At 35.4% G+C, this 19,196-nt stretch overlaps 1 protein-coding gene across 3 annotated transcripts in view; it reads right to left on the reverse strand.

Annotated features, from left to right (window-relative positions):
- The window catches only part of FMN2 (formin 2), a 155,622-nt gene that overhangs the window by 115,398 nt on the left and 21,028 nt on the right, over window positions 1–19,196 (reverse strand). The window contains exons 3-5 of one of the 3 annotated variants that reach the window (XM_038130280.1): window positions 10,198–10,342; window positions 8,317–8,325; window positions 5,856–5,917 (exon numbers count right to left, since the gene is read on the reverse strand). The exons of 1 other annotated variant lie outside the window; for it this stretch is intronic. In XM_038130280.1, coding sequence (XP_037986208.1) covers window positions 5,856–5,917; window positions 8,317–8,325; window positions 10,198–10,342 — 216 coding nt within the window. The remainder of the gene's footprint in view (window positions 1–5,855; window positions 5,918–8,316; window positions 8,326–10,197; window positions 10,343–19,196) is intronic. One more of the 3 variants, XM_038130281.1, reaches the window with a different exon arrangement.

A 19,196-nucleotide genomic window follows, 5' to 3' on the forward strand; every position in this document is an offset into this window, starting at 1 on the left:
GGAAAGTAGAGGATCTGCTTCGAGAGATGCTCAGATTGCTAAATCTTGGTTACATTAAAAGAGCAAGTGTATGTAAATTCTAAAGCTTAAGTTATTAATTAGCAGAAAGCCACTCCTTTGACTGGGACAAAAAAAAAGAAAAAAAAAGAAAAAAGAAAAAAAATTGAAATCCCCCTGTAGGGTGTCTGCAGGACCGCCTGGGAATGACTTGCATGTGCCTTGCAATCCATTCAAAAATACTTAACTGCCATCTAGTGGCTGAGTAGGCAGACTTTAGGGTGTCCTTCAGGCTCTAAATAAGTACTTCTTCCCTCATTTCTGATATTTCTGTTTGTCTTCTCATCCTTCTTTCATGGCCAAAGAAACCCCACCAGTATCAGCTGACAGTATTTAATTACAAAGTGGCTGCTAGCTGTGTGGGAAGCAGCACAGACTGGAACAGACAGTCTCTGTTTAAGCTGTATTATGGTCTCAACTCAGCAAATCTCACTTCATATTTCAAAAAGTTTAGTTAATTTACCTGCTACAGTTTTAGGAAATAAAACATCTATTTGTGCTTGTAAAGCTTTCTGAAAACAAACCAAAAAATAAACCTGAAAATGGTAGCACGTTTGAACTGAAAAGTAACTTCCAATGTTAAGAATCTAAGCATTCCATCAATAAAACCTGAAACTTCTTCATGAAAATTATGTCTCATGAACATAAAATACTTGATCTGCATTTGTCCTGGAGTTCCACAAAGTTAAATTCTCCTTTACTGCCTAAGCAAAACTCTCTGCATTTCAGCCGTTTCCATGACTCTGGCAGTAAGGGCTCCTGCCAGATTTGTACTACCTTGTTTCTTAGAAACTTTGTTTCCTTTCTGTATGTTTCTGATAAAACGTCATTTACTCTGAATGCCAACAAGAAAACACCATCTATCTACATGTACTTCCCGAAATTCAACTGCTTAAAGCTAAGCTACCACAATTCTAACACTGGACCTACAATTAGAATGTAAATTCCTCCACATCACATATCACAAATCTGGCTTTACATTTTGCAAGGTAAAAACCACAGAGGAATACCTCTGAATATTTTAAACTTTCTGTTTTCTGAAATTTGGATATGCTGGCATGATTTTGCAGAAAGTTTACATTGTTACAGTTCTTAAAAGAAGATATACAATTATATTCACTATCACTTGATTCATATGGAAACATCCAAAAGTATTATCTTCTGTCATAATCCTTTATTTCCTCAATGAGACAACTGTATATAGTAGATCTTTTTGAATATTTCATACATTTTTTTGGGTGGGTTTTTTTTACCCAAGTATGTAACTTATTTTTTCCCTACTGAAATCTAAGACTCTGGCAGTCACGTTTGTAGGAAAAGAATTATTTTAGAGTAAATGTTCATTGCTTCCTCAAGCCTTCTCTTCCCCTCTTCCCCCTTACAATAAGTAACCTGTCAAAAAGCAAAAGGATGGAAGGGGAATGACACTTCTTCACAGGTGTTTTTCTTAATAAATATCTCAGGAAAGAACATGCAGAATCAGACATTGTCAAAAATGCCACAGCCACAGAGCTGTTTGTGAGCCAGCAAAGAGGAAGAGTTCCCAATTTTCCTCAGGTTCCTGTTGAACCCAGTGGTTCACTAGTCTTGTCTACAGTTGTCTATGTGCTGATGAAAACCATGTAATACCAAAATAAAACAGGTTTTATACCAGACTAAAAGTGTCATAACAGCCTAAGGCACGTTTATAAAATCTCACCTTTTCAAAAATTCTTTTTTGTATTTCATTGTATCAGACTAATCTTTCATCTACCTTCTTTGTCTTACCTTCACCTATAAAGAATAATCTCTGAAATTTCTTCGAAGAGAAAGTTTGGGCAGCATGCATGTTTCTGAGACAAATTCTAGTGGTGACATTTTATAATAATGAAAAGTAAATTCCAGTCCCACCAATGTTTTATACTTTTTAAACAGACTGATTATGTATTTATCTTAAAGGATTTCAGAACCTCTTTTCTTGTATTACTAAGTGTCAAAATTGGAACATTTCCAATTTCAATAAGCTATTGCCCGAAGAAATTACAATAAGTCATAGTCAAAAACTAGTGTAAGAAAAAGATCCCTGCTGAGAGAGAAGTTACCAGTAAACTGGGGTGGTTTAGATAAACCACCCCAGATAAAGTGAAAAAGATGCACTACATGAGTCTGTTTTTAGAAAGCAGAAAGTATTGTCAAGATGGCAAAACCTGGCTTGCAATTTTTATTTTTAAAATTAGCATTGTTTCCCTATGATATTGCTTGAAAGTATGCCAATAGACTATGCAGTAGAAACTCGTCTTCAGCACCTCAGAATTGCCAAAATTTTGTCTGGCTTTTAATACCAGTGGAAGTACTTGGAATTCCAAAAGGGCATATCATTTTGGTTGAGGATTTATTTGTGGGGTAAAACGTGGTGAACCAAACCAAATGAAGACAGAAACATTATGAGCATAAGAATTTTTTGACTACAAGCTTTGCTGATGTAAATATGGTTTAAATTATCAGTGTAAACTACCTTATAACCAAACTGCTATAGACTGCAACAGTCTGGGAAAACCTCCTCTCCTGAGGTGGGATTACAGGGACCAGGCACAAAGCAGCATGAAGTATTCGTTATATCTGGATACTGACAATTAAATAAATGTAAAAAGGGCTTTGTTTTTAAAATTGTGTGGTCCACAGAATAGACCCTTATCACAAATGACCAAACATCGAAATTTAAAATTATTTTGTAATATGGTGCATAAAACAATGCTTTTAAGCATTGTTAAGCTTTTAAGCCTTTCAAACAACTTTAGGTCTCTGGCTCTCTAATGTCCCGCTGCTAACCAAAGCCTAGTTTACATGTACTCATCTTACAATTGAAGGATTCTTTTTTTTTCTTCGTCTTTTTGCTAAGAATCTATTTTTACCTACCATGTAAACAAATCAAGCTACTCTGGAAAGTAAGTTAAAATGTAAGGAAAAAGTCCGAGGGCAGCACAAAAGATCAGGGGTACAAACAGGACAGAAATTGGCTCTTGCACAAAGTACAGCTGTCAAATTTAAAGATCAGGTTTGAAGCTGGAGTTTTTAAATTAGGGCACTCAATTTTTCTCTTCTTCTTTCACTAAAGGGGTTAAGCCTAACAAAATGTTCTCTGTTCGTACTGGGAAGACTAAGCAGACATCGTTGCTATTTGGCATTTCCAAACCAGGACTTGAAATGGCTGCCAACTTTTCTTACTCTTCTACTGCTTAACAATTCCTGTATTAAAAGCAAGCAAATCCCCACATCTCTGTTTTTGTAGCTGTAATTTAGAAAAATTAGATATTTACCACTCAAAAAACCACTCTTAAAAAATGTCCAGAAATTATGCTGTAAAATAGTCAGATTATATATAATATTGTAAAGATAAGGAAATGGAGAGGATACATATAAAGAAGCTCCTTCAAGTGACAACAAAGTATACAACCCAGGCTGTATTACTTGTGCCTTTAATTTAAAGTTATTCTGTTTCTTTTTGTTAATTGTTTGTCATAACTGAGATAATTTATCAGCACATCATGTTACAACTGTGTTCTGGCCAATAATCTTCAATTATATTAGTAGTATGTGGGAAATGTGTTTGTAAAGTCTGTAAAAAGACTTAGTTGATAAATTCAAGTTTTAAACTAGAGCTCTCTTTCATTTATGTATGAAAAGAGAAAAATCACCTACTAGGCTAACTTCAGCCAATGCTTTATTTTTTCAGAAATTAAAACTGTAGACCACACAAGGGGGTAGATCTCTAATAGAAACATGTTTATCTCTTAAAAAATATACAGATAACATGAAGAATTATCTGACTGCAGTACGGGATTTACCTACAAACATGATGGCCATACTATTTTCTAGATGTTTTTATAGATCGATGTAGTTAAACACGTAGATACATAGATAGGTAGAATAAGCTTGACTGCTTGGGACACTACAGAAATAATTTAAACACATTTTATCCGCATACAGTTCCTCAAAAGAAAAAAACCTCCACCCTGATTTTTAAAATGAACCAGAATGATGATGACATAATACAGTAAAAACTTGAGATGACTTTCTGCAAGTGAAGTGATCCTGTTAATCCTGCAGGTCATTGATGAATAATAGTATAGAATGGAAGAAGTTCAGGTTCTGCCATAAGGGATCACCACAGAGTGAGAGGGATGGGTATCTCCTAAACAGTAGCAAATGGAATTAAGGGATTGGATAAGATACTAGGCTAGTTTTAAAAATGAAGAAAAGTTCCCAACCACAAGTAAATGCCATTTAAGCAATCATGCAGTGTTCCAGAGCTCCTGGATAAACTTTGTTCTCATAGGAATTCTCTTTTTTTTTTTAATAGGTAAAATAACTACATATTCATAAACCTATTTCAATAAATTACATTTCTGATAAGAAAACCATTTTATTGATAATTTATTGCAATTAATTATAATACCAAAGACTGCTTAAATATTCTCCTTACATGCAATTACTTTCTGTAAGCATAGGGAAAAAGTGCTTTTCCACAATTAATAATAGAAACATTGTTAGTGAAACCTGGGGGACTGGAATATAAAAATAGCATGAGAAAAATACATTTTAGGTTAATCTTAAAATACCAGAATGAAGACTTATTTTGTAATATTATTTTAATTAATGAGTTGCAGTTTTAAAATGTTCCATATTATGAAGTTAGAAGAATTTAACTAACCTAGAAGAACGCTTTAATGTTGTTTGGCAAGGCAAGCCATAAAGTTAATACACACACTCTCCCCACCCATGGCTCACAAAATATGTAATCAAGCCCAAATGAAATCTGCAAGTCTAATGATCAGTAGTATGTATTTCACTTCACATTCCTTATTTTTCCCTGAAAAGCAAATTACTGACCATTTTCACAAATGCTGCTTGATACAGTGATGCTTGAATTGTCCTGTCACTAACACAAAAAGCCTCAAAACAAATACCAAAACAAAAAAAAAACACCCCTAAAACCCCACAACAAAACAACCAGCAAATCAAAAGAAACAAAAAACACCCCATAAAAACAAAAACAAACAAACAAACAAACAAACCCCAAAGTGGGAAACAAGGGAAACAAGCTGTGAAACAGAGGAGGAAGAAAAGAGACTCCAAGAGCTTTTGGTCACTGCTTGCTTCAAACCAGTATTTCAGAACTTAGCCTTCCTTCTAATGACTTCCAGAACAAGTGGATAGTGTTATCCACAAGTAAGATAAGTCTGTTTCCTGTTGAGGAAACAGAGTTTGAAGTTCCTCAGCCCCATTAAACTGCACCACCTTTAATGATTAATAGAAGAACATGTATGGTGACATGCTAAAAAAAATAAGATAGACTGTGTTTCTCTGGCATAAGTGCAAGCCAGACTGTCTCCATTGTCCCAGCATTACATTATCTCCTTTTTAAGTTCAGCATGTCTTCTAATCCTGTTCACGTGTTCACCTGTTCACACTGCTGTAAGCTTGAGGAGAGAGTCAGAAAAAATCCCTGCCATAATTATTTGCATGCACTTTTGTAGATTAGCTATTAAAATAAGATAATTTAGAACTATTCCTTACTAATGCCATCAGAAGGGTAACTTATTTTTGAGTGAACAGTAACATTTTGTAAGAATCACCTTGGGCAGGTGCCTTCAATCCTTACACCTAAATACACTATGGAGCATATAAAACACCCTCATTTTGGAATTTTTTCATACAGAACATTTCGTACACCAAACTATTTCAAAATTATCTGAAAAGAAGTACTGCTTTTTGCCCTCTTTAAGAAAAGTTATAAAACATTTCTGTTAAAATCTTACCTGTGCCTGCTGAACACCACCTATGGATTGCTTCTCTGTTTCTAGGACTGTAGATTTCAACTCTGAATTTGAAAAGAAGATACAGATTTTAAAATTTTATAAATAAAAAAAGTTGACTGATCTTTTGAAGTACTCATTAAGAAATTCACGAAAGGAGTGTAAAGTTAAAAAGAAAAGAATGCTAACTGTCCCACTTCCCAAATTATCCCAAAAATTACCCGTCCTTAAAATGGATGACTCTTGCCAACTACGTTTTCCTTTCTTCCACTACCACAGAAATTTGAAAACTCCACAATGACATAGGTGCTAATATAGATCTTAAAAACAGAGCAAAACATAAGACACTCCACAGCTAGATCCTATTTCTTATTTTAAAACCAGATTGCTTTTCAGACCTTAAAGAACTACACTGTGTCTCAGTTTCCTTACCCGATAGGAAACAATCAGAAAAAGGAAAACAAACAAGCAACTCCACAGCAGCTACACAGTGCAAAGATCTTTAATCAGTTTAGGAGCTACAGCTAATGATGCCTATTTACTGATCATAGCCCAGTTATTTACACATAACAAGAACAGAAGTATTTTTCTCTACACATGCCCAGATACTATATGTGTGGCATCTTTCTTATATATTTGAAGGTGCCACTATTCAACAGGGAAACCTCTTGACCATTTGCAGAAAGAGAGAAGTGAACCAGAGCCTCTGGGTTTTTTGTAATTCTTGGACATTCGGCCTCCTCATAGCTTTCTGATAATCCCAGCTGTTGGGAAGTGAGACACAGAAGGAAGAAGTTTCGTTGCAAGTATGAGTTATGTCACAAGGCTTGAAAATTAACAATCCACAACATTTTTACCTGGCTGCAGATAAGCTGCACCTAACAAGAAATAACTCATCATTTAGATTTTAGATTTCTATGTGTTTAAGAGAAATGTTAGTATCTGTTTGATCTTTGCTCACAACAGATTTATTCTATGCTGATTTTCTAGTATTAGACATACACCCACAACACTGAATGTTTTCTGTTGTGTAAATTAGCACAACTACCTCCCTTACATAAAAGTGCTTAAGAAACTAGGGACAGACTGCTCCTATGTATTGGTCAATATTCCACAATTTGACAGAACTATCTAGCTTATTTTTTACCTAAGAAATGTTATCCTTCTAAAAATGATTCTAAGCATAAGCTGAAGTCATGATCTGAGCAGTTAACTTTAAGGTTAGTCAGACAAAATTAGGAAATAAAATCTACTTCCAGCAAAAGATCTTTTTCTTAGGCAAAGTGAAAAAAAAAACAAAACCCAAACACTACCAGCACAGTTAGAAAAAAAAAAAAAGTTCAGGAAAAGAGTTCTGTGTGAAAAATGAAACCTTTCCTTTAAAGAAAATCAAACAATTTTTTTTGTTGTTTGGGTTTTTTTCTGTTTGTTTTATATACTTTTTAAAAGAGAATAACTTAGATTTCAGTTAAACCCAGACTGATATTTAGTGGTCTGAGATTGTTACATTTTGCAGAAGTTGCATAATCTTTGAATGTCTTCACGAGTGGTTAAACAGCCCCATGGAGATGAGATGACTGGGCTCTAGTGTCTGCTTACTTGCCTTTTCCTGCACGTCAAGTAGAAGAGTGTCATCAGCAAAAAATTAAAATAATTGCATTTCAAATACCCTGTTGAGTTTAGATTCAGGCAATGTGCTGAGGTGTGATAATGGTGGAGTGAAATGCCACAAGAAGAGACAGGAAGAGATTTGGGTGCTCAAATAGAAAATTAGTTCCATAAACATTGATCTTACTGGTGATGTTGGCTCATTTTGTCCAAAACCTTAACTGAATCGAGAACTGAAAACTGCTTTTAGCATAAGTATTTGCTGACTTGAACCCAAATTCATATTAGGTATTTCCAAATGTCTGTTCTTAAATAAAAAAAACAACCTAAAAAAATCACCAAACAACAATAATTCACCTGACCAAACCCACTGCCCCAAAACCCCAAAAACTTCCAACCACTCTAGCAGCCCTTTTCACACATCCGGCAATGCTTCACATGTTACAGAGCATACAGCAACACTGTTAAATACAAACTGTACTAAACAGATTATTAACTACCTTGAAGAATTTTGTCTCTTGCCTTACTTAAAACTTGAAGGCCTACTATCTTTTCTAATGCTAAGGTATACAATAAAAACAAAGATGCTATAAAAAAGTCCAGCTGCATCCTCTCTCAATCAATGCTTTTATCTAAAATGCATGTTTTTGTTCATGAGCTATTGTTTCTAATGTTAATCTCTTTATTCCAGACAGCAATAATTATATATAAAACAAAATACAGCTACCCTGCACATAATAATTTAAACCTTTTAAAAAATATTTCTCCCTTACACACTGCAAAGATGTAAATACACAAAATAATTTAGTTAAAATTTTTGAGGAAGGTGTTTCTCATCAGGTTTCACATCTCTCACCTCCATGTTCTTCCAAATGGCAAGCATGTGAACAATTAAAGAAAGTTAAATTATTAATCTGCCTGAGTTGTATTCAAAAGAATAACTTTTCCTTTTCCTCCATGTCCTACATTGAAAAATCCCACCAAAATTTCAATAAATAAATCTTAAGAACTACTTACATTAAACTTAAAAAAACTCCCTATACATAATTTTTCACTTTATTTCTAGTTGTATTTCTTAATACTTTTGCAGTTCTTTTGAGGGCACTAGCTGAGATAAGGAGCACACAAGTTCTGTACATGTTACATCCATGTAGTAGGTGTAATAAACAGAAAACATAGGATGGAAACAAATCACATACAAAATTAATACATTTTAAAATTATTAGTATTGTCCTTTTGACAGAAATACACTTCTAAGTGTATCTTTAAATTTCCAAATTTTCTATGTTATCAACATTCTTCTAGATTTTAGAGAAACTAAACTCTTGTTGACTTACATCAACCTCTGCTGGGCTAAAACCTCAAAACAATTTAATTTGAAATTCACCCTTTTGTTTTTCAAGTGCACAGTATGTTCATAAATAGTGTGATCGCACATCCATTAGGTAAGTGTCCCAGCTAAGAAACACAACTCTCAGAGTAGAAGGCATTGAATTCTACTGCTACATATGGCAGCACTTCATTGAATACAGCAGAAAACAGGAGATCATTGGTTAAAACCTGGACTAGCTCGACAATGCAGCACTGCAGAGTTCCACATTCTGAACTGAATCAGTGAGATGGATGCGGAAATGTTTCCTTGATTTCCAATAGAATTCCTTTGGTAAAAGGCATAGCATTAAACAGAAAAATACAGCAGTATTGCATTTTTGTTGGCGTCACTTGTTTTGCTTGTGAACACTGAAATAAGCGATACCAGTGAAAGTAAAATGTTGCCATGGTAAAAGGTGTCCGCGCAAGAAATACTTTGGTCATGTTCCAGAGGAAGTGGCAGAGAAGTCCCAAAGAAAAGCAAATCTGAAATTAACTCCACCCAAAGCCTACAAGTAATACAAAGAGATCTGCTGAAATAATGACTTTTCAACTCTGAGGAATGAAAGGGAGGAGTGGAAAGGAATGAAAAATTTGAGAATATCCAATGGCTTTCCATGGACAGCATGGGGATGAATGCAGTCTACAGTTTTGAGAGCTGCTGAATACTAATTAATGGAAAGCAAAGCCTCCAAGAACCTGTGGTATTTATGGGTCAACACTACTAAGAGAAAACAGGCATGAAATCCTCTTCTAAATTTCTTTGTCAACTGTGAGGGAGGTTTTTCCTTGCTTGGTTTTAATTGTCAGTTCAATTGTCAACAAAGCTCTTAAAGAGCATGAAGAAGACTGCTGAAAATTCATCTGGTAGCATAACCTCAGAAATTTTAAGGTAAACTGACTTTGTAAAGTCCTCATTTTATTTTTTCAGATACATTTTTCCTACCCTTCTGTCAGCACAGGACTGCTGAATCTACAAAGGAATACCTTACACCACTCTAATAACTTTCAGTATAGCACCAGTCAGCTTCTGAAGTTTTCATATTTCTGAGAAGAAAAAAGAACTCATATCTCATAGATCTGAAGGTATGTATACTGGCAAAGAATAAAGATCACAGCACCTGGCAAAATCCAGTATTTAACAGATGCCAGGTACACATCTTGGTTGCTAACAAAAAGAATGCATTTTTGGTGAATATTTTTTTATTAGATTCATACTAGCTGATATTATTTCTGATGCTAATCCAAGATTCTCAAAACCAGGTGTTTGTTAGTAGCTAAGCTACTAAGCTAATATTTCAGATTCTAAAACATAGCAGCTTCCCCTATACTATACATTTATATTCTCTGTATCCAAGAACTGTACCTTCTGAAATTTTGAGCCTTTGTTCTTCATCTGGAGGTTTGGGTGGAGGCCACGCAGATGGAATTCTCCTTGGAAAGCTTCCTTCAATGTAATCTGTTGAATGTGTGGGTTGGCTGACTGCAGCCCAAGTATAAAGCTGGTCTTGCTGTGATTAAAAAAAAAAAAACAAAAAAAAAAAAAAAAAAAAAACCAAAAAAACACAACAGTGGAAAAGTTCACATAGAAAGACAAGGTCAAAATATCTAAGCTTTTGTTTCCATTTTAAATAACTCAACATACCCTATATCAAGACACACTTGGTTTTATGCTCTTCAGTCTGAAAAGGACTTGAGATAAATCTATTTTAATATAGTTATGTTCATTAACAACAGAAAATTAAGCTTTTCATTTTCTACAACCCAACAACATGTTAAGATACAGTTCAGCACTTTTTTGAGTAAGGAGCTCTTTACCACTTCTCTCCTTTCAGCGATAACACATTCTCTCCATCATGACTGCACTTTGCCACAGATGGCCAGTTTTATGGCTTGGAGGGATATATTTCTCTCCACACCACACATAATCATTTTACACCAAACACACAAGCAAGGAAAATGAACAGAATTATTAAGCAGCAGTAATTAAACTGATATATGTACTCTTTGCAGCCCTATTTTTGTAATTTCCATTTTACTATTTTTAGAAAAAGAGGTAAAAAGGTGGATTTTCTTTTGGAGTAAAAAGAAAAAACCTAAACCAACAGCTAAAGGTATTCTTAGTCCTCTGAGCTCAAATCAGATTATATCCTTATTGCTCAACAGCTTTGAGTTTGAGTCTATGATTAAAAGTAGGACACAGAGTTTCTGATGAAAACTAGGGCAAACTTATGATTTAAGCTAACAGCAAGATTTTAGATGACCACAATTCCAGTAGTTCTTCTTGCGACTCCTAGTCTGCATCAACATGCACACCTTGTGATTAAACTTTTATAGTACTGTAAGTTCTATAGAGATCATTCACAGTAGTTGCACAAGTAACCTAGCAAATGATCTGGAAAGATGCAAATATTGTAGCACAAAACTAGAAAAAAATCAAGTCACAGGATGAAAATACTTTCATATCACAGTAATACCTTCTACAAAGATGATGCTCATTAGACTTCATTTATTCTATTGCCTGAGTAAAAGCCGGTATGTATTTCATTTTTAGATTAAAACTAACTTTTTTAATTTGACAGATAATGAACTTTGAAGAGAAATGCAAGAGTAAGAAGAAAATGTGGCTTGTTTTTGGGATAATCACTGTTCTACGTGAGTAAGTTTCTACTTGCTGAAAAAGAAATTGTTGTAAGAGTAAAAATGTTCTATTGGGAGCAACTTACTTGGAACAGACAAATGCTGGTAATAAAGTAAAAACCTTTGTTTTACAGAGGGTGTCTCAGTCAGGGTCAAAGGAAACTCATTAGACCTTCCCAGTAGGAAAAACATGGCAAAAATCCAGAGATGTGCATTGACTTTAGAAAAAGGTAAAAGTAAATGGATAAAAAGCTTAATAAAAAAATAACATCAGGTTCTTTACATAGCCCTGAATTCTATGATCCTTGAAAAGCCCATCCATTGGAGTAGCATTACTGTGCTACTTTATTTGAACATCTGAAAAGGCTTGATTAATTCAGTCCTTTGAGTCACCTAATTCTTACCCTTTGTCGATTTCCAGCTTTTTAGAGGATATGTGTTTCTGAGTTTCTGCCCAATTTCCAATGCTGTTTGAATAAGGAGGAGAGGGAGTCCTACCTGTACATGCTGTGTGAAGAAAAAGTCCTGGATTTTGCTATTAGTCATGTTTCTGCATCACTTAAACCTCAAAAACACAGAGGAAAATAAGACTTGAAAAAGTCATTGAGAAAAACCAGAACAATTTTTTTCTTGCCCATTCTACCACCTTTTACAGTCCAGGGAACACAGGGAAGAACATGCTCTGCACAGGGTTAACTGACTAAGCAGAGATGACTTTCAACAGGATTACATGTAGGGTTATAGGGCAGTAAAACAAATGACAACTGACTGCAGGTAATGCTAACATAACATAAATGAGGAAGACAAACAGTTAAACTGTTCCTGAACATGACATTTCACCATGCCAGTTCTTGAAAGATATAATAGAATAATTTAGCAACAGATCCTTGAAATAAGATTAGTCTACATGAATCAAGATGTATTTAAAATAAAAAAAAAGGCTCAGAATTATTGTACAGATGGTATACATTATGAAGGTAAGAAAATATGAAGTGCCTAAGTTCTTGCTGATATAATTTACCGCATATAAAATATAAGCAGTTATAAATTAAAACATCACACAACTTGATAAAAAAACTCTTAACCCAGCATGGGAGCTTTGTTTGTGAGTATAAAAGACAGTATTTTTTGTTTGCATTGCATTTGAGGGGGGATTTCTTTGTTTTCTATTCAATACAGAGAAGGACAATAGAATAGACAACTTACATAATGGAAATTTACAGATGTAAATGTAAATTTTCAAAAATGCCTCCAAGGGACTTGCACTATAATGAAAGCATATCCATATAAACAACGTATTTAACAACGACTACTTTCAGATTACTTGCAAGCTTATAAATGCTATTTAAAATATGAGAAACCCTCATGCCCTCATGACAGAAAGCTAGTCTGGATGGCAAGTTGATAGTCTATAAATTACACTTTAAAAGGGAAAAGATTAACTCCGTCTCTACGTTCATGCCCTTCAAAAGATACAAATCATTTGAATATCCTAATTCCTATGTGCTGAAGCTATGGTCCAAAACCTAATCCTCTTTATGTTTTGTCTTTAGCTCCTTGTCAGTTAATATACTAACCCCCCTTATTTCTCCTCTTTCAAATCTGATAATGCCATAAATGTGAATAATTTTAAAACGGTTTAAAGAAAGAAATATGCAATTCTGTGATGCTGAAGTCCTGTTCAAGCAAAAGAAACAAAATAATCCAAAGAAACAAAATAATAAAATAAAAAAATCAGATTTTTTAGTATTAATAATTACAAAGCAATCATCTGTCAACCTAGATCTCCACATTCAAATTTTTCTCCTTTAATCTTTTCATTTCAGAGGCAATTTTTACTAAGTATCATTGTACATACAGTCAGTGAATACACTTACCGTGGTCAAGTTTTGGACACATCTGGAATTTCCCCTTCACCTTGCTCAGACTCCACTATTTAGTCTTTAAAGCATCTCTTTTGAGGGGCAAAAAAATCACATATATGTCCTAGTAATGAATGATCCCAGTCTTATTTATTCAGACTCGTATCTGGAAGCTTCAAGCTGTCTGAGTCCAGTGCACTAAACATGATGTCAAGAAGAGTTCTTGTTTCCACACATCCTTACACAGCACTTTCCACTGGTTCTTAAAAGTGCAGAGCATCTGCACATGGGCGAGGCAAACTGCCTGCAGGATCTGATGGTACCTAATCAATATACATTTTACCACTTATAGATGCTAGCATTTAGAATCACAGAGTCAGGTCTGTAGTTTAACTCACTCTCTTCCCAGACAGCTCTCAGTACGCACTGATGGATTTTTGGACGGATTTTTATTACAACTTTTTGTTCTCTGGTACCACAGTGTTACACTTCAATTGTGTAATAAATTAAATATCAAATATTCACTTCACTGCTCGAGCTGGAGATTCTTTCCAGCTCATCTTTAAAAATGGAAATGAATGTTGGAAGCTACTCAAAGAAAGGCCCCTAGCAAATGCTATGTGGCTGCTGAACCCAAAAGCAGGGCCATGAGTTAGACCTGCAGCAAACATCAGAAGTCATTCTGGCAGGCCTGGGCTTTTCAGAAAAGGGGTCACACGTTTTTCACACAGAGAGACCAGTTTCGTTCCCTGGGCCACAGACTGAATTACAGATTAGTATATCCCTTGCTGCAGCAATAGAATATGCAACCTTGAATGCATGCTGTATTGCTCCTGGAGATATGCAGGTAGTACAACCATCTGCTCAATGTCATTTTAGTTTTTAATCAGCTGTTTATCTGCTTCCAGTTCAAAGAACAAAAACAGCCATTGTGAGAAAGGCTTAAAAGATGTATAGGAGATGGAGTTGAAATAGCAATAGGTGTATGCACCTTTACCCCAAATGGCTGCAAAAGCATGAATTAGCAACATGAGGATCAACAGGTAAAAATATTACCAGAAGTATTTAGAAAATTCTCAAGGAAAAAGCCAAAGCACAGTCAGGTGGGAAAAGTGAGGCAGTACAGCATCACAATGCTCTAGTATTGGGTAGCAGTAGAGGGAGGAAGTACTTTAGCAGTACATCTAAACTTTCTTCCATGAGAATGCATTGGTACTAATGTGCCTGATGGTTCCTGTATTGAGCTGTGATGTAATAGGGCTCTATTTTGCAGAACTATTTTTTTTTTCTAATAATAGACTTGAAAGTTTTTTCACTACAACTATAAAAATTCAAAGTTTTCCTGAAAACGGAAGAACAAACGGAAGAGTTGGCGTGCTCTCCGGCAAGAATAAATGGGCCAGGAGTAAACACAGAGCAGTGGTTGTGAGAAGGTTCCTACTCATCAAGTCATTCTGGATGACATTCGTTCAGTGGGACGGAGTTGAAGAATTAGGAGAGGAAAAAGAATAACTGCATTTAAGATGTAATGAGATAAACTCATAGAGGAATTCCATTTTATGTTACTTGGGATAAGAAGGGACTCCACATCTCAGAGGTGTTTTCCAGGCTAAGAACTCCAAAGAGCTTGTCCAAATTTGTATATAATTTCTTGGCATTTAGTCTGTTTCTAGTGTGTGGAAGGAATTAATTTTTTTTCCATTCAGGAGGTTTAATCATTCTAGTATGGTAAGCATACAGCCTCCAAAATGAAAGAAAGTCAACTGCATGATCTCCACTGCATACAAAGAGTTAACCGTAGAAGCAAGGCTTTAACTTGAGAAACTAGAGCCAGACTACCTCAAAATGCTCTTATCAGCAGGAGACTGCTTTATTTTAAGCAGCTTTTTAAATAAAGAAATCAATACTTTTAAGAATGGGGAAAGTGGTTTACTTTTTGAGGACAGGTTCAGTAACAAAGCTCTGTCTTGCCACTGACAGAACCAGAGCAGTGATTAAACAGGGCCCTTGACTTGGGCTGCCTTTGGCTGCACTAGTGAGCACAGATGCTTTCCAAGGTTGAAAAACAGCAAGTCCTTCATAATACTGTAATGTATAGCTGAAGCAGCACTTTATCCTCATGAACTAAATTTGTTACATAAGCATTTTCCTTGAGTCAAAGAGTTTTTTCTTTTTAGAGAACCAATGTGCCTCAAAAATGAAGTTAAAACCACTTCAATTGTCAAAAATCATGAGACATTTGTTTCCCATTAAATGACTTCAGCCTCCTCAACCAAAGAGAAAAACCACATTTGATCCCATCAAACTTCACTCAGGATTCAACACTATATCTCAGGAGAGGCAAAAGAAAGCAAATAGCTCTGCAGTTAGAGCTCTCACTGGGAAAGGAAATCAGGAAACTAAATTTCAGATTTGCACATCTATTCTCATTCTGTTACAATGTTGTCTTGGTCTTCCTGTTCCCCAGTAAATTCTACATTTTTCAGAGCTGAATAGGTTCAACTGGTGAGCTTACAGTAAACTTTCCTTGGAAGAAGGAACAGTGGCTAACCTTCAAGAAAACAGGTCAAGACCTAGCTTCTCTACACATCCACCTAGAACACCCACTTGGAAGGCCACATCCCAAGACCACCAGGTTATCAGCTACTACTGCCATGACCTGAGGGTTTGTCTTCTCACAGACTCATCAGAAAATGTAAGCTGAGACAAGAAGCTTCCTCATCAGAAATTGTTTTCATTTATACTGACACAGTTCTTTTGTGAGTTTGGACTCTGAAAAACTTCAATGACGCAAATCAAACTGCTTCCTTAGAAAATCTCTCTATGCGATTTGACAATGTAATTTTACTGTTGTAAAAACTCTCTTTGAAAGAGATATGCAATATATATGTAAATTCAACCCTCAATTTATTTGCAATTCCAAGTGAGAAAAGACATCTTTTTATGACTGACATTCTGAAGAAAGCTAACCTACAGAAAGTCATAAAATATAAATATCTCTTGGGGTGACAGGCTGACCACCATCTTCATCATATGCACAATGATACTAAAAAAATTTAAACAGGTGGTGTAAACTTAACATTCAGTATATGGCTCTTGAGGCAGTTCTTCAAAAAAAAAGCAAGTTATCAATGTTCATTGGAAAAAAAAGCAACATCCTACGCATAAAACATCTAAGTTGAAAGTGCATCTAGTAGCATCACCACAAGGAAGCAGAATGAAGAAAGAGAAAGAAGAAAAGAGCAAAAGGAGTAGAAGATCTCAGGGCCTGAGCTCACAGTAAATTTTTTTTTTTTAATAATGGAAGCAGGGAAGTAGCATAAGAACAATACTTCAGCCAGATGATCAACCAACTGTTTGCATTGTACTACACTCAAGAACATTCAGAATTGCTCACCACAAAAGACAAAGTGCCACCAAGTGTGACTGGGTAATGGAAGAGGAGACATGGGGGCTTTGATTTGGCCAAAATGAACTGCTGTGGTAACCTACACTAGAAATGGAGATTAAACCAGCAGATTAACCATCTGTTGTCTCTGCTATAGTCCACAATTTTCACTTGTTCATTTTAAGTCTTATTCACTATTGAATCCAATGTACTATGATAAAATAGAGTACTCCAATGTACTGCTCTGATAAATCCTGCTCTGAGATGGGACTGCATTCAATCTTATGTATTACATGCCCAAGCATTGAAAGTTTGCTTGAAAAAATGCTGCATGCATTGCCGCCACCTATGTGCTACAGTTTAAAGTTCTCCTAGCTGATGTCAGTACTTGGGAAAGTTCTTTGGAAACTGACCAACCCTATCTTGTGTCTCTGTCTTCTGAGAAAGAAGTCTATTTACAATCTGTTTTTCTACTAATTTTCAAACTGATATCAGCAGTGCAAATAAGTTAAAATTAAGTCAAGCCTTCATGTCACTAATTTCCTTCCGACTTGCAAAGTCCCACCATCTGCTGCTACTCAGTAGAAAAAAAGCAGCATCTTTATTTCCTTAGAAAGCATTTGCATCGCCACAGGTGGCCAGGATATAAAAGGAAAACAGCCATTTTTTTCAGTATTTTCCATTCATGCTGTCTCTCTGCTTCCTTGGGGAAGGATTATTTCAGAAACAGATGACAGCCCAGTCAGGCATCATAACTGCAAATGGCACAAGGGGAAGTGCCTATCTCAAACTGTCAAACATGACTGCATAAAATCACATCATTACACAGCAAAAAAAAGATACCATCCAGAAGACTTTATTTAGCCCTTTCATTATAGAATGTGCTGAAACTGTTAATAAATCAAGAAGGCATTAACAGCTGTACTCAACACAGTAAGAGCATTAAATAGAAGCACTGAAAAGAGATGCAGAGATATAGCTGAGTCAAAAAATCAAATCACAAACAAAGAAAGATGAAAGAAGAGGATTTTTTTTTTAGTGCCACTTGAAAAGCAGTCATTACTGGACCCTTCAGTGTGAAATAGAGATTAAATTCATCAAAAAAGGAATTCAGTATGAATAATAAGGTGTGCTTTGTTTTCTTCTCAAAAACACAAAATTATAAAAGAAAGACCCTATCACAAAATAATTTTTCATTCAGAATTTAGGTGTTTTAAAACTAATGCTCAGAAACAACACAAAGATACTGGAAAAGCTTGTCAGAAGAAAAGCAGGAACTTGCTATGAAAGAAAAAACTGCTCTTAGCTTAAGACTGTACAACATGATCTGGAAAATCTGAAACAGGAAGTCATAATTAGGGACTACACATCCAGAGTGTGTGTTAATTGCAACTACTGGATGAAATTCAAACAGCAAGTACCATCAGTATTTCTTAGCACTGAAATGTTAAAGAAAGTTGCAAGTTGCCTCTTATTAAAAGAAAAATGCCAGCTTCTTCCTTGTTATGAGCAGCTTAAACGCTAACGAAAATATTTATAATTTACACACATTAGTTATGGCTCTCTGAAGATAGTTATCTTATACCTTTGGTGATTATTAAGAGAGGAGCTAAGCAGATGAGATCTCTACTTATTAAAAACTGTGATCGTCCAAAAGGAAGGAAAAACTTGCCTGTTGTTGCATTCTTGCCAAAGATGCACGCTTTAGACATGTCAATTTCAGGATTATTTTACTTGATTAAGATAATATAATGAGGTACCATGCTAAAAAGCTTAAGACTACAGCTGCACTACATGTAGGCAGGTAGGTAGCTATCACAGTGACAAGTGAAAGGACAAGAGGCAAAGGCCTCAGGCTGCACCAGGGGAGGTTTAGATTGGGTATAAGCTAAGATTTCTTCATTGAAAGGGTAGTCAGGCATTGAACAGGCTGCCCAGGGAAGTGGTGGAATTACCATACCTGGAAGTGTTCAGAAGGAATGTAGATGTGGCACTTGGGTATATGCTTTAATGGTGAACATGGTGGTGCTAGGTTAAAGGTTGGACTTGATGGTCTTAGAGGTCTTTGCCAACCTTAACAATTCTATGATTCTATGGTTTATGAATGGAAGACTTTTTCACAAGACATTAATGTCTTGCATATCATTCACTCAGAAGATATTTTGTTTTAATTTTAATCTTTAGAAGCCCTCTTAAATAACTCACAACTGCTGAAAAGAGAGAAATTTAAAAGGCAATAGCTATTCAAAAAGCAAGCCATTTTTTCAGAGAACACGCTTTCTTGTAGGCTTTTACGAATCTAAGTTGCCCATTTACTTGCTAAACTTTATTTTTTAGTTAAACTCTCTGTTTTTATTTTACAAAATACTAGCAGAAGCAGTCTTTAGAAAGACTAAAGACAGCCTGATGAGTAAGTTGTCATGACATAAATGAAGCAATAATTAGCAGCCTCCCTTGCAAATGGGAAACTAGCAG

This window comes from Motacilla alba, chromosome 3 (genome assembly GCF_015832195.1).
Source record: "Motacilla alba alba isolate MOTALB_02 chromosome 3, Motacilla_alba_V1.0_pri, whole genome shotgun sequence".
In the NCBI taxonomy this organism is placed as follows: domain Eukaryota; kingdom Metazoa; phylum Chordata; class Aves; order Passeriformes; family Motacillidae; genus Motacilla; species Motacilla alba.